Source organism: Megascapheus bottae, chromosome 16, assembly GCF_031878675.1.
Source record: "Megascapheus bottae isolate mThoBot1 chromosome 16, mThoBot2.hap1, whole genome shotgun sequence".
Taxonomy (NCBI): Eukaryota; Metazoa; Chordata; class Mammalia; order Rodentia; family Geomyidae; genus Megascapheus; species Megascapheus bottae.
In genome coordinates this window covers 5,571,342-5,586,806 of record NC_143524.1, presented here as the reverse complement: position 1 = coordinate 5,586,806, position 15,465 = coordinate 5,571,342, and the positions used below count along the sequence as shown (strand labels likewise).

Here is a 15,465-nt window from a genome sequence, read left to right as displayed (position 1 = left end):
TGTCCTCATCACCACTGTCATTATTCTGTTTCTTCCACCGGAGTCATCTCAGCTTCCACCTGACAGGCCAGGACTTCCTGCTTTATGCTCTGGTAGTAAAACGTAGTAGACTGGAACGAAGAGTAGAAGGGCGAGAGTGGGCAGCTGAGCCACAGGACAGCCTTGGCTCCCAGAGCAAGGGGCTGGGTGAGGTGGGGCGAGGTGGCAGGGAGGCAAATTCCTGCACAGAGGCTCTGTCTCACCAGGTTTTGCAGCTTCTCCCTCAAGGACAGGTTTTCCAGCTGGATAGTGCTCACTGCATCCCGAAGCCTAAAGTTCACAGAGACCCATTGAGCCCTCCAGGTTCTAAATGACTTCCACTCTCCCATGCCCTGCATCAGCCACAGAGAGTAGGATTTCACTAGGAACTGTCTTTTTGAGGCACCATTAAAGAACTCTTTTTTTTTATATTGTAATTAGCAAAAGGGGTTACATGATATTTGCCAGACATTAAAGAACTCTTTTCCCCACATGACTCTGCTACCCGGGGAAATAAAAATCAGAATTACATTAAGATGTAGGGTCGGTCCCAGAGGAACTAATCCAGCTTTCCCTTCTTCTGTCTTCTCTCTTTTCTTTAAATGTGGGTGTGTACATGTGTGCACATGTGTGTGTGCTTTAATACTAAAGCTGGAACTCAGGGCCTGGGTACTGTTCCTTAACATTTTTTGTACAAGGCTGATGTTCTACCACTCGATCCACTTCTGGCTTTTTGTTAGAAATGAGAGTCTCCTGACTTTTCCTGCCCAGGCTGGCTTTGAACATTAACCATCAGATCTCAGCCTCCTGGATTAGCTAGATTACAGTGTGAGCCACTGGTGCCTTGCAAGAATTTTCTGAACCATTTTTTGTGTCTATATTCATCAGGAAAATTGTCCCATAGTTTGTTTCCTTCCTTCCTTTCTTCCTGCCTGCCTTCCTTCTGTTCGTTTTTGGTATCAGGATGATCCTGGCTTTGTAGAATGAGTTTGGAGAACATTTCTCTTCCTGTTTTATGGACTAGTCCAGGGCAGACTGCTGTGCTTAGAGGTCTGATAGAATTCAGTAGTGAATGCATCTGGTTCCGGACTTTCCTTTATTGGAAATTTTTTTTCTTTTTGGTCAGTTGTAGGGCTTGAACTTATTTAATTGGACATAAAAGTCTCACTGAGGGGGCCGGGAGTTTGGCCTAGTGGTAGCGTGCTTGCCTAGCATGCACGAAGACCCAGGTTCGATTCCTTGGTACCACATACGTAGAAAAAAAGCTGGAAGTGGTGCTGAAGCTCAAGTGGTAGAGCTCTATCTAGCCTTGAGAAAAGTCCAAGGACAGGCTCAGGCCCTGAGCTCAAGCCCAGCACTGGCAAAAAAAGAAAAAAAAAAAAAGTGTTTTAGGGGGCTGGGAGTTTGGCCTAGTGGTAGCGTGCTTGCCTAGCATGCATGAAGACCCAGGTTCGATCCTTGGTACCCCACATACATAGCAAAAAGCCGGAAGTGGTGCTGAGGCTCAAGTGGTAGAGTGCTAGCCTTGAGAAAGTCCAAGGACAGTACTCAAGCCCTGAGCTCAAGCCTAGAACTGGCAAAAAAAAAAAAGTCTCACTGAGAAAAAAAAAAAATCTAATCAGCCAAAAAAAAAAAAAGTCTCACTGAGGGGCCAGTAATTTGGCCTAGTGGGTGCTTGCCTAGCATGCATGAAGACTAGGGTTTGATTCCTTAGTACCACATACATAGAAAAAGCTGGAAGTGGTACTGTGGCTCAATTGCTAGAGCGCAAGGCTTGAGGAAAAGCCCAAGGACAAATGTTCAGACCTGAGTTCAAGGCCTGCGACTGGCAAAAAAAAAAAAAAAAAGTCTCACCAATTTGGGGCAAGGAATGTGGCTTAGTGGTAGAGTGCTTGTTTGTCTAGCATGCATGAAGCCCTGGGTTCAATTCTTAGGTAGAGCACTAGTCTTAAGCAAAGAGAAGCTCAGGGACAGTGCCCAGGCTGTTAGTTCATGCCCTAGGAGTTGGTGGGGGGGGGGAATGGGGGGGGGACTCTCACCAATTTTACTGCCTGGGCTAATTTTGAACCATAATCTTCAAATTTCAGCCTCCTGAGTAGCTAGGATCACAGGCATGAGCTACCAGCACCCAGCTTCGGGAGATTATTGCTTCAGTCTCATTACTAATTTTGGACTTGTGTAGGTTATTTTCATCTTCTTGGTTCAATTTTAGTTGGTCATAACCATTTAATAACGTATCCATTTCTTGCAGGGCGATGGTGGCTCACACCTTTAATCCTAGCTACACAGGAGGCTGAGATCTGAGGAACTCTGTTCAAAGCCAACCTGGGCAGGAAAGTCATGAGACTCTCATCTCCAATTAACCACCAGAAGTAGTGCTGTGGCTCAAAGCAATAATAGCTGTAGCTTTGAGTAACAGGTTCAGGAACAGTACACAAGCCCTACCTTTAAGCTCCATGACTGACACAACAAAAAAAAGAAAAAGGCCCCTGATATTCAGTTATTGGAAAGTCCACCTACCACACACATCATGGAAAGGGAAGAGTTGTGGTGTGCCCATGGTTTCCATACCCATGGGATATGAGAGGACCCTGCTACTGGGAAGGTGATGGCAATGTCATGCTGACGGACTGTGCAGGCAAGGGGGAAAAAAAACAGCAAGTAGATACAAACCTACAGCATCCATCCAATGACTCACCTAAGAACCAGGCCTGATCTGGGCACTACCGGTGGCTCAAGCCTATCCTACTAGCTATTCAAGAAACAAAACTGAGGATCAGGGTTCAAAGCCAGCCCAGGGAGGAAAGTCTGTAAGAGTACTGTCTCCAGTTAACCATTAAGAAGCTGAAACTGGAACTGTGGCTCAAATGGTAGAGTGCCAGCCAGCCTTGAGCCAAAGAGCCCCCAGTACCAACACAAAAACCAACCAACCAACCAACTGGGCCGGCAGCAGTGTTTCTGCCATCCAACATGCCCTTACTTGCCTGCCTAGCTCACCTCATACACTCATTCTGCAAATGCCTCATCTCCTTCAAGGTTCGTTTGGGACCCCAATCTTCTTGACCAAGGAACAGATTTTCCTGGATATCTGATTCTCTAGGAGAAATGATAGACTAGTCAGACCACAGTGTCTGTGAGCTGAATGAGGAGTGAATGGGCTGCCCAGCCCGAGACCTAGGAGTCTTTGGTCCTGACAGGCCTCCTCCCCCCACCCAACAGTTCAGGACCAAGCAGTGTTCCTGAGGGAAGGAAGTCCTCTCTGCTTCCCCCATTTCCCACCTGCTCCTCCAGCCTTACGAGTCATTGTCTTTGGGCTGAGGAGTATTGAGGAGTGTAAACAGGAATGTGACGGTAGGTTCTGGTTGCACGTCTGGCATTGGCTCCACAGATGATGGCTTTGCAGAGAAGGTGTTTTAGTGACTGAGGTTCTCCCTTCCCCTGTTGCCCCTGCCATCTCCCTGCCTTGCACACTCCCTGTACTTTGCCCTCACCCATGTGACGGTAGGTTCTGGTTGCACGTCTGGCATTGGCTCCACAGATGATGGCTTTGCAGAGAAGGTGTTTTAGTGACTGAGGTTCTCCCTTCCTCTGTTGCCCCTGCCATCTCCCTGCCTTGCAGACTCCCTGTACTTTGCCCTCACCCATGGAGGAGGGGTGATGGGGGTGGGGGGAGGAATTCATGGGAAGTGTTCAGACCCTCTAATAGCTGGAGGCTGCCGTAAGAGGACAGGGTATGTCAAGGGAGTTCAGGTCTCCACCCAGCCAGAGAAGAGCTTCTCAGCCCTCCTGCCACCCCTCCTTTGCCTCAGGAGGCCCCAGTGATTGCTGTCACCTCTACATTTGACTCCTCGGAGACCTGAAATTCTTCAGGCTTCTGCTCAACAGGTGGCACACGGTGGCCAGAGAAGGGTCGTCCACTGTCCCTGTAAGGCTGAGGAAGACATGTCCCTCGTTGGTGACCTATGTGTGCCACCCTACCTTAGGAAACAGCTCCATCCAGCGAGCTGGTGTTGTACCCGAATCCCTAGAACCCCAAAAAGACCACCAGAGGCCACAGCCAAAGCTAAAAAGCAGGGGTCATTTTATTTACGAGTCTAGACTCGGGCCTCCGTGTACCAGCAGCCGGAAACGCTGAAAAGGCCCTGAGCAAGAACTTTCCACTGCTTTTATAGGAAAAGTACAATTACCTGATTGGCTATTTAACTCAAACCAGTGGTCGAATCAGAGCTCAGGTGTCTAACCACTGAGCACCAAGCTGTTACCACCTGGGGTTCAAGTACATGGGCCCTAAACAAGGGGGGGGAGGGGGTCATTCCCAGAACATGGAACAATCTTGGCACAACATTTCCCCCTTTCCCATGATACTTTTAGAGCCAATCTTGGATCTATCTACTTAAAAATCACACAAGGGCCTAAGGGCCCAGCTAAAACAAAAAACAGGGTTATCAACCAAGGGGAAAAGTTCCTTCACTTTGCTCCCTTTCCCATTTTAACACCATTAGGTGGAAATGCACAACTATGAGTATTTACCCACACAAAGTCCCTATCCAAATATTGCCCATAACTATTATTGATTTTGGCGGCATAACTTAATTTTTAAAGGGCTACTTTTGGTCCAATCAATCTTCCAAGCTGTTTTGGACAAGGGTTCTATGAAGTCTGGAAATGGATCCACTGGCTTGGAATGGGTGTAATGGATCCAAGAAGCTACTCCGTCTAGTTTGAGGGCGGTGGGTGTTGTCAGGATGACCTGAAAGGGTCCTTTCCATCGTGGCTCCAGGTTTTCTTGCCGGTGGCATTTCACGAGTACCCAATCACCAGGTATATAGCGATGAGGCACCAGAGGTGGTTCTGTCTCGTACAGGTCCCTCAGCTTTGGCAAGACTTCTTGGTGAGCCCTTTGCAGGGCTTGGAGTGAAAACAAAAATTCAAAATCACCATCCTCTTCTTTTCTAACAAGATTTTCTTTAAGATTGGGTATTATAGGGGGAGGTCTACCAAACTTTACTTCATAGGGGGTAAGTCCTAATTTAAAAGGGGAGTTTCGAACCCTGAACAGAGCATAGCGGAGAAGAGCTACCCAGTTTGCGCCAGTCTCCATGGTCAATTTGGTCAGGGTCTCTTTCAATGTTCTTTTCATTCTCTCTACCTGTCCTGAACTTTGGGGTCTATAGGCACAATGTAATTTCCAATATGCCCCAAGTATGGAAGCCAGTCCCTGACTTACCTTGAGACAAATGCAGGTCCATTGTCCCAACCTATCATTACTGGAAAGCCATACCTGGGTAAAATGTCCTCAAGTATCTTCTTAGCCACTATCTGTGTAGTTTCCCTTTTAGTGGGGAAAGCCTCGACCCATCCTGAGAAGGTATCTACAAAAACTAACAAATACTTATATCCATACTTCCCTGGTTTTACTTCAGTAAAGTCTACCTCCCAATAGGCTCCTGGCTTATCCCCTTGCTGTCTTGCCCCTAAATTTTGCTGATTTCTCCCTACATTATTTAGCTGACATACTCTGCAACCTGAAATAATCTGATCAATTTTCACGGTTGCTTCCTTAATTCGTAGTCCAGTTTGTCTTATTAAGTCTTGCATCTTTCTGGCTCCCAGATGAGTACTATGGTGAATTTTTTGTAACACCATCCCTAATTTTTCTGGGAGTACTATGTGACTCCTGGAATCTCTCCACCATCCATCAAGGAGCTGTACCATAGGTAGTTTCTCAATCCATTGCAAGTCTTCCTCCTTATACCCCGGGATCGGTGGTAAGACTCTGGATCCTGGATCTGGGAGTTGGAGGGCTAGAGCTGGAGTTGAAGATAAGGCCACCTCTCGGGCAGTCTGGTCAGCCAGATGATTGCCCCTGGACACTAGATCTACAGGGTTCTGGTGTCCTGGGCAATGGACTATTACCAGTTTCTTTGGTTCCCAAAGAGCAGGCAGGAGTGCCAATATTTCCTCCTTATTTTTGATAGTCTTCTCCCTTCTGCTGTGAGGAGGCCCCTCTCTCTGTATATTGCCCCATGTATATGGGCGGTGGCAAAAGCATACCGACTGTCTGTATAAACTGTCAGTCTTTTATCCTTACCCAGTCTGAGAGCTTGGGTTAAAGCCACCAGTTCCGCAGTTTGTGCTGACGTTCCTGTAGGCAGGGACTCAGCCCAGATTACTTCAGTCTCTGAGATACTGCAGCCCCCGCATACCTCTGGCCTTGGTGCATAAAGCTGCTTCCATTGGTGAACCAGACAATCTCCGCATCTGGCAGAGGCCTATCTTGCAAATCCTCTTACTCCATGCACTTGGGCCAAAACCTCAGCACAATCATGAAGTGGGGCTTCCAGTCTGGATCGGGCAATAGCGAGGCCGGGTTAAGGGCAGTTGGACGCTGGAAGAGAATCTTAAGAGAGTTTAACAATAGTCCTTGATAATGAATAAGCCGGGCGTTACTGAGCCATCTGTCTGGGGGCTGTTTGAAAATGCCCTCGATGACTAACACGGAAGTTTCTCGTTGCCACTGGTCCGATCTGTTCTTTTTCTTTTTTGGGCATTTCCTAGCCCAGTGACCAAACTCTTTGCAATAAGCACATTGATCTTTGCTCAAATCTCGAACCGAAGATCTCAAAGATTGTGGGCCACGTGAAACTCTTTGTGGTGGTCTTCCCTCTTGAACTACAGCAGCCAGTACTTTAGTCATGCTGTCTGTTGCTCTCAGCTGTTTCTCCTCTGAGGCATCCCTATTATTAAAAACTCTCTGAGCAATCCTGAGTAAGTCTTGGGTACTTTTTCCTTCTAGGTCCTCTAATTTAAACAAATTCTCATTTAAATCTCTAAAACTTTAACTCAAGGAAATAGCCAAATTCCCTTATACCTCTGGGCTAAACAAGACATAAAATTAAACAGCTCTACCCAATTACGTTTAAAGCGCGCAAAATTAATATCAGCTGTACATTTTCCGGAAGTTTGTTTTAAGAGTTTTGCCAATCTTACTCTTGCAGGTGAGAACCAAGTTCTTTTACAAGGTAATTTAGCTTGTTATAACTGCTGCCACGCGGGAGCGGCCATACTAGGCCCGAGACCTAGAAATACCTCACAAAACAAGACAAAAGTAAAAACCTTTAAGTACCCCCAAATTTTAATGGCATGCCTGGCAGCAGTCAGAGTGAGGAAGACACCTGGGGCCCTGAAAAACTCTCAGGGGGGCGCCTCCCCATGAAGACTTCCATTTTCTGGCAGCCGGCTGGCCAAGGCCATCCTACCTGTAATCAGGGGAGCAAGAGTAACAGCTCAGTCCTGGGGAAATCAAGACTGATGCCTCTGTCCTGCCACCAATTGTCTTAGTGACAAGGACACAAAAAACAAGAATCCATAAAAACATCTAACAAAACATTTAGAGCTGGTACCAGACAAGACAAAAACATCTAATAGAGAAGCAGAGACCTTTAAGTAAACCCCACATTTTCTCTAAAATGTTGCAAGACCAAGTCTAGGTAAGGAATTTGATCAGAGTGGCCAGATCATCCTGGTAAGAAAATTTTTCTCCCTAACCTTCCAAATTGTGGGAAGGATGGAGGTGCCCTCTGGGGGCAAGAGGGTATTCTGAGCCTGACCCATCTCGGCAGGGAGCAGCACCCAAACTGAAAGAGAAACTAAACAAACAACAGAAACAACATACGCATGTGCGCCCAGGCTGATAACCAGAAGGGAACTGTTAGACAGAGGGGCAGTCGCAGCAGGGCCGTCCTGACAATAGTTCCCCAGAAGGGCGCAGGGGACACATCTCCCACTGGCCCCGTAAACAATCCTCTAGTGTGTCCGCCAGGATTCTTCATTGACCCAGATACAGAACCTATAGGCAACCCAGATTAACAGATTATCAGATAAAACATAATACACAGAGACAAACGAAGCCAGCCTATTTACCGTGGTTTTCCACGACCCCTTGACTAGGAGTCTGAGTGGACTTGGGGGTTCCCAGCCAATGCACCAAATGTTGTACCCGAATCCCTAGAACCCCAAAAAGACCACCAGAGGCCACAGCCAAAGCTAAAAAGCAGGGGTCATTTTATTTACGAGTCTAGACTCGGGCCTCCGTGTACCAGCAGCCGGCAATGCTGAAAAGGCCCTGAACAAGAACTTTACACTGCTTTTATAGGAAAAGTACAATTACCTGGTTGGCTATTTGACTCAAACCACTGGTCGAATCAGAGCTCAGGTGTCTAACCACTGAGCCCCAAGCTTGTTACCACCTGGGGTTCAAGTACATGGGCCCTAAACAAGGGGGGGAGGGGGTCATTCCCAGAACATGGAACAATCTTGGCACAACACTGGAGCCCCAAGATTGCCAGTTACCTAATACAACGCAGGATGCCCAGTTAAACTCAATGTCATGTTAAAAAGGACTACTCCGGGGCCAGGAGTTTGGCCTAGTGGTAGAGTGCTTGCCTCACATGCACGAAGACTCAGGTTCGATTCCTCGGTACCACATACATAGAAAAAAAGCCAGAAGTGGTGCTGAGACTCAAGTGGTAGAGCTCTAGCCTTGAGAAAGTCCAAGGACAGTGCTCAGACCCTGAGCTCAAGCCCAGGACTGGAAAAAAAAAAAAAAAAAGGAATACTCCGTGGGACTTGAACTCTAGGCCTGGGCGCTGTCCCTGAGCTCTTCTGCTCAAGGCTATTGCCCTACCCCTTGAACCACAGTGCTACTTCCTGTTTTCTAGTAGTTAATTAGAGATAAGAGTCTCGTGGACTTTAGGGGCTGGGAGTTTGGCCTAGTGGTAGAGTGCTTGCCTAGCATGCACGAAGACCCAGGTTTGATTCCTTGGTACCAGATACATAGAAAAAAGCCGGATGTGGTGCTGAGGCTCAAGTGGTAGAGCTCTAGCCTTGAGAAAGCCCAAGTGCTGGAGCCAGCCAGCAACAAGGCAGGATTCCTGATTTAGGGGGTGAGGATGAAAAGAAGACAAGAAACAGATGGGGTCGGGAGGTCTACAGCTTAAGTCCGCAGCCCAAGACTGTAGCCTAAGGCTGTAAGCTTAAGACTGTAGCCCCTTTTATTTCTAGTTCCAGTCTTACATACTTTTCTTAAAACCAAGAAAGGGTCAGGGGTTACATTGGTAGGAAACGGTAATCAAGTCTCAGATCAGTTAAGCAGAAGTGATTGAAAGCCCAAAGTCATCATGATAACAGCTTATCTCCTTGTATACTTAGCTCTAATCAGTAGTGCAGGTCAAAGGTCAGTCTGACCCCAGAAAAAGTAAAGTCTCATGGACTTTTGGGCCAGGGCTGGCTTTGAACTGCCGACCTCAGATATTAGCCTCCTGAGTAGCTAGGATTACAGGCATGAGCCACCACACCTGGCCACGACCAACCCCCCCCCCCAAAAAAAAGTCAGATGGGCCCTGGGAAGCAAAAAGAGAGTGGAGCATTGATGACTCATGCCTATAATCCTAGCTACTCAGAATGCTGAAATCTGAGGTTCCAAGTTGGATGCCAGCCTATAAGACTCTTGTCCCCAGTTAACCAGTAAAATAATTTAAAACAACCAGAGATGGAACTGTGGCTCAAGTGGTAGAGCACCACACTTAAACAAAAATCCTCAGGGACACTGCTCCTGGCCATGGCTCTCCCCACCCCAGCCTCCCTTCACTGATGTGTAACGCCACCCCCAGGACCCTGCCAGACTGTCCACAGCGGGGCAGACATCCGAGCCTGAGGACATTTCCAACTCTTGAAGCATTGTGCTGTGAGATGATCTACCAACAAAGCTGGAAATGGCTTTCCCCAAATCCTAAGTGTCTGAAACTCCACACTCACCCCTCTTGCTTCCCTTCTACCTTCTACGCTGCCATCATGATGCCCAAGAATGTTCTAGCTGATGCCTTAAAATCAAGATACCTGGCACTAAGATCACACCTGTTATCCCAGCCTGCAAGAGGCTGAGACCTGAGGATTGCCGTTCAAAGTCAACTAGGTAAAGCTGAGATTCTGACTTCCAATTAATCAGCAAAAAGCCATAAACTATGGCAAGTGATGGTGAGCCAGCCTTGAATGAAAAAGCTAAAGGACAGCACCCAGACCCAATCCCCAAGAGAAAGCACATCAACAGTGCCAGTTATCATGGCTGGCTATGCTCCTAACGGTGATGGCAACGCATGGGAATACTGGCAAGTGTGCAGTGGCGGCAGTTGAGAGCTATGATCCCCTTCAAGTTAGTGAAGCATTGTTTAAAGCCAGCCCAGGTAGCAGGAGACTCAGCTCCAATAATCACCAGAAACCTAAAAGTGGCACGATGACTCACAGCGGTACAGTGTTAGCCTCAAGCAGAAAGGTTCAGGGACAGTACCCAGGGCCTGAGTTAAAGCCCCATGACCAAAACCAAAAGGGGTGGGGCCACTAGTGTCACCTGCATAGATCAAGTGGCAGGAACTGGCATCTCTGAGCAGTTCCCTACAGGACCTCACCAGCATTCAGGGTTGTAGGGCCACAGGCTTCTTCTAGGTGACAGGACTGGCTCTGGAGAGAATTTGGTGATAGACCTCTCCCCAGGGCGGGAGAGGGCTTAACAGCCAATCAAATCCAGTCTCTTCCTTTGGGACAGGAGTGGGTGGGACTTGTCTCCAGATCTCCCAGGCAGCCCTGCCCAGGAGAATGGCCCAAATGATAGAAAAGAAACAGATCTAAGAGTGGGGAAGGATAGACCTGGGCAAAGAGACAGTCTCAGTGATGTGGCTCAAAGAAGGCTGGGCACCTTCTGTGCTAGCTCGGATCCAATAAAACAAGCGCAGTCTATGAACAGACACTCTTTAATCAAAACAAAAGCCGTTTTCCCTTCAGTTCCCAAGACAGGGATAGGGCCACAGGGGTAACATCCACTCCTGCATGACCAGACCCTCCTCAAGTTCCGCCTGCCCGGTTAGTGGAGGACCATGGCTCTTCAGCTATGGTCTAGTAGAGGGTATCTTGCCCTGCTCTGGCCAGGAGACTTGCTTGCAGAGCTGGACAGAGGACAAGGTGTTGCATGTGCCGTCTAGGCTTCTGAGATGGCGCCAGTGGCGCCCACTAGGTTGGTACCTCTCCAGACCCTCCCCAGTTTCCACTTCTATGAAGCTGCAAACCAGAAGAGCAGCTGCACAGATATGGCTAGAGTCAGGGTGCACAGGGCACTTTCTCACAGAATTGAGGAAAAGGAGAAGAGACGATGAGATGCCCTCCCCCCACCACCTATTTCCACTCCCAGCACATGCCTTCGCAGGGACCCCACACCAGTGAAAGGAAACTGCACATGAAAGTCACGATCAACCAGCAGCTTCCTGGAATTTGGAGAGCTGCTTGGAATTTACCAGTGTCATTGCAAAATACAGGTGTGGCACCTGGAGCCCAGGACTCTATAGACCTTTATAATCCTAGCTACTCAGGAGGCTGCAATCTGAGGGTCTGTGGTTCAAAGCCACCCAAGGCAGGAAAGTCCAGGAGACTCTTACCTCCAATTAACTACCAGGAAGCCAGAAGTGGCACTATGGCTCGAAGTGGTAGAGCACTAGCACTGAGCGAAAGAGCCCAGGGACAACCTCATGACCACCACCAACAAAAAGATCTGGAAAACCAAAACCAAAACCCAGTTCCTATTAAACCTAGCCAAGTTCTGTCAATACTTGGGTTCACGTCTGTGGGTTCAATGCCTAGCTTCTTCCCTTCGAGCAGAACTGTGTCTTGGAACAGAATGGCTCTTGGCTAGGATCAAATGCTGCCAATAGAGAACAACTCTGGAGACAGCCGGAAGCTGGCCATCCCTGTTGCTGTCTGGGCTGGTTTAGAGCAACCACTTCTGCCTAAGAGCAGGGTGGCCTCTCACATCCACACTGGGGCAGTAGGAAGGACAGGATGACCGTCAGGACATTGGCAAGTGGGCCAGCTCCAGGCAGGGCCCAGCTCTGAAACCAAGATAGTTTCACTCAGCGGTAGACAGCCTCAGACACCTAAGCAGACAGCAAAGCCAACAACGGATGTTTCCACTGAGAGGGGAGTATGTACAGAGGGGAAATCTGACCGCTTCACTCCCACTTCACTTCATTCAACCAGGAGATCAAACTGCTCAGCAGCTTCAAACTCAGCGTTCATGGCCGCGGCCCATTCATCCAGTTCCGATTTCTGGTGGGGGGGAAGGGGGGCAGGGAGGGAAGAGAAATGGGGCAGGTGAGTGGAGAGGGCAGCCACATTAATCCAAGCATGTCACCCACTCCTGAAGGTGTTGCCTTCTCCCAAGAGCCAGAGACAAGCCCTAGCCATGCACCAACTCCCGCTAGCATGGGATACGATTGCTGCACAGAAGGCCTTGCCACCACTTACCAGTATCTCAGGCATCTTTTTCTTCTTCCGTTTCTCCTTTACAACAGGGGGAGAAATTCCAGGGAGTGTTGGGTCTGGGAGCAGTGGGTTGGCAGGGGCCTTGAAGACCTCAGTTACTTCTGAACTCACCACAGGTGAGACTCTGGGCAAGTCTTCGAGGCCCTCAAAGCCAAAGCAGGACTGGCGGTCAGGGGTGGAGGTGGAGGTAGAGCCAGGGGACTGGAGGCGGCTGTAGGATCGCCTGACTTTTTTAGACATTTCCACATCTCTGGCATCTAGCTCTTCCTGGTGGTCAGATCTGATGACATTCAGGTTAGACAGCACAGGTGTGGTGTTTGGGGTCATGGGGACGCTATTGATCGTGAAGAGATCGGTCTTAGTGGTCTCTTGATTAGGAGGGTTATTCTCTTTCTCCAAGAAAAAGGCAATCTGTACCAGGAAAGGGGAGAATGCCTCCTTGTTATACAGCCAGACCACTCCCTCCCACCGAGGCCTGAGAAGATGGAGGGGTAAAAGGATAAAGACTTTGTAGCCTGGTGATTCTTGTCTGTAATCCTAGCTACTCAGGAGATCCTAATTTATGTTCACAGAGAGGGGAGAAGGGTCAGCAAACATGCAAACTAACACACTATTAGATGTTAAGGTTTATGCACTGATGAGCATACACAGGACCTGAGTTTTACCTCCAGCACCACACAGAGAGAACAGTTCTCAAAACTGTCCAGACCCAAGCATGCTCTCTCCTAAACAGATCTGCTTCAGATACCTAACAAACTGCTGTTCTCCAAATTTTGTTTTTCCTTGGACTACAAATCTCTGCCAACATGGCTTCCTTTGCCCAGAACAGCCTCACTTATCTCAAAGATGTCATCATATGTTTCTTCTTTAGTGAAACAGCCACTAAGGTATCTGGTCAGGATTAGGTACCATCAGAGTTTCCAGAATTTCCTTACAACTCTTAGCACACTGTGCTGCAGTGCCTTGGATATGCCTTTCTTAACTGTAAGCCTCAGAAGTTTTTCCAAGCCACTTATCATTTCTCATTTATTATAATCTTCAGAATCTCCCCCCTCCCACCCCCTGACATCATGGGGCTTGAACTCCCTGAGCTCTTCAGCTCAAGGCTGTTGCTGTACCACTTGAGCCACAGTGGCACTTCCTGTTTTCTGGTGGTTAGTTGGAGATAAGAGTCTCATGGAATTTCCTGCCTGGGCTGGCTTTGAACAGTGATTCTCAGATCTTAGCCTTCTGAGTAGTGTGAGCCACTAGTACCTGGTCAGAATTTCTTTCTTGTTTTCGGTTGTGGGACTTGAACTCTTGGCTTGGGTACCATCCCTGAGCTCTTCAGCTCAAAGCTAGCACTTTACCACTTGAGCCACAATGCTACTTCCAATCTTAAGATTTTCTATTACTGAAACATACTTAGTAACAAGTTCTGCTAAAACTGTAACATCACCATGCATAAAACTCATAACCACCATAAACAAAAACAAAACAAAGGGTTATAACCGGGTGCTGTGGTTCATAACTGTAATCCTAGTTACTCAGGAGGCTGAGATCTGAGAATAGCAGTTCATCACCCTCCTGAGCAGGCAAGTTTTTAGTCTCTTTATCTCCAATTCACCACCAAAAAAGCCAGCAGTAGAGCTCTGATTCAAGTGGTCGAGTGCTAGTCATGAGCAAAGAAGGCTGAAGGGATAGCACATAAGCCTTGAGTTCTAGCCCAGAAACCGCAAAATAAATAAAAAGTTTAAAAACTAGGTTAGACGGTAGGCAGAACAGTTAGAAGATAGCTCACATAGCTTTTAAAGGAAAACAGTAGAAATACAGCAGACATAAAGAGCTAAAACTTGCCTAGGTAAGGTTCCGATGTCAAACTTCAGTACCACCAAACAAGTAAACAAATTAGGTAAGCAAGAAGCAGTCAAGATTAACAATGCAGGGCCAGGAGCGTGGCCTGGTGGTAGAGTGCTTGCCCAGCATGGGTGAAGCCCTGGGTTTGATTCCTTGGTACTACATACCCAGAAAAAAAGATGGAAGTGGTGTAAGTGATAGAATGCTAGTCTTGAGAAAGCCCAAGAACAGTGCTCAGGCATTGAGTTCAAGCCCCAGGACTGCCCGCTACCCTCCCAAAAAAGATTGCAATGCATGAGGGTGTTTAAAGGCAGATTGTTCCAGAATATTGCAAAAGTTTCCTGGGTAAATGTAATCACCTGGATTACTCTTGGATCACCCTCAACCAAGCAGAGAGCAATGCACTTACCCTAGGGCTCCTGCGAACCAAGGGGGATCCTGGGATCTGTAGGGACAATAGCAATTGATCCAGTCGCTGGTACTCACTCTTGACCTCCCACACACAGCCCATTCCCTTAGCCCTTACCTCTACGGCATGAGCCACAATCTTCTTCAGGACAATGGGCTTTCTGACTGGAGCTGCTTGGGGTGTCTGGAGAAGAGGAGCGATCATGAAATTCACGTTAAGTCAGAGTGGCTACGGGGCTGGACTCAGGAAACTTTGAACAACTCACCTGCCACATTTCAGGAAGAGTTTTCGGGAGATTGGAACCTGATTTCCGCTGGGACTTGCGCAAGGACTTAGTAGGAGATGTGGTCTTGGACCCTGAAAGGGAAAAATGCTCGTCTGTGTATGTGGTGCAGGAGGGGGGCGGGAGATTCTAGGTCCAAAGGTTTCTAAACCAGGTCCAGGAGAGCGGAGGGAGGAGCGCCACCTCCGGAGAGGCAGGGGAAGGCGCGTGGGTTCCCCAGACGGCCCGGCCCCTCCGCTTACCGGATAGCTGAGAGGCCCCTCCGGACCGCGTCCGCCTCGGAGACATATCTACCGTCCGTCTAGATGCCCACCGCGGCCAACCCACGCTCGCGCCAGGGAAGAGAGGAAGCCGCCACAGTTGCCGGCACGGCTGGAAACGTTCAAACTACCCGCCAAGACAGAGAGGAAGCGGAAGCGACGCCAGACAGGAAGGGCCCTCGGCCCCGCCCTTTATTTACCCGCCCCGCGGCGAGCGTCGGTGGGGGCGTGGCCCCGCGGCGAGCGTCGGCAGGGGCGTGGCCCCGCGGCCCGGTGACGTCATCTCCGCGCGC

General features: G+C 48.6%; 1 protein-coding gene across 2 annotated transcripts; it reads right to left on the bottom strand.

The window, feature by feature from the left end:
- On the bottom strand, positions 1 to 15,341 carry Cdca5 (cell division cycle associated 5). Of its 2 annotated transcripts, XM_090347415.1 has the most exons (11): positions 15,155 to 15,332; positions 14,895 to 14,986; positions 14,747 to 14,812; positions 14,630 to 14,665; positions 12,367 to 12,795; positions 3,851 to 3,949; positions 3,510 to 3,563; positions 3,316 to 3,413; positions 3,016 to 3,114; positions 243 to 309; positions 1 to 110 (listed from the first exon to the last, which is right to left on the bottom strand). In XM_090347415.1, the coding sequence occupies exons 1-11, from the start codon at positions 15,198 to 15,200 to the stop codon at positions 21 to 23; spliced, it is 1,176 nt and encodes a 391-aa protein (XP_090203541.1). In that variant the 5' UTR covers positions 15,201 to 15,332; the 3' UTR covers positions 1 to 20. The 2 variants fall into 2 exon arrangements, with proteins under 2 accessions (XP_090203541.1, XP_090203542.1); XM_090347416.1 differs by lacking the exons at positions 1 to 110; positions 243 to 309; positions 3,016 to 3,114; ... (1 more) ...; positions 3,510 to 3,563; positions 3,851 to 3,949 and adding an exon at positions 10,609 to 12,168 and having other exon boundaries at positions 15,155 to 15,341.
- Between the last annotated feature and the right edge of the window lie 124 nt (positions 15,342 to 15,465).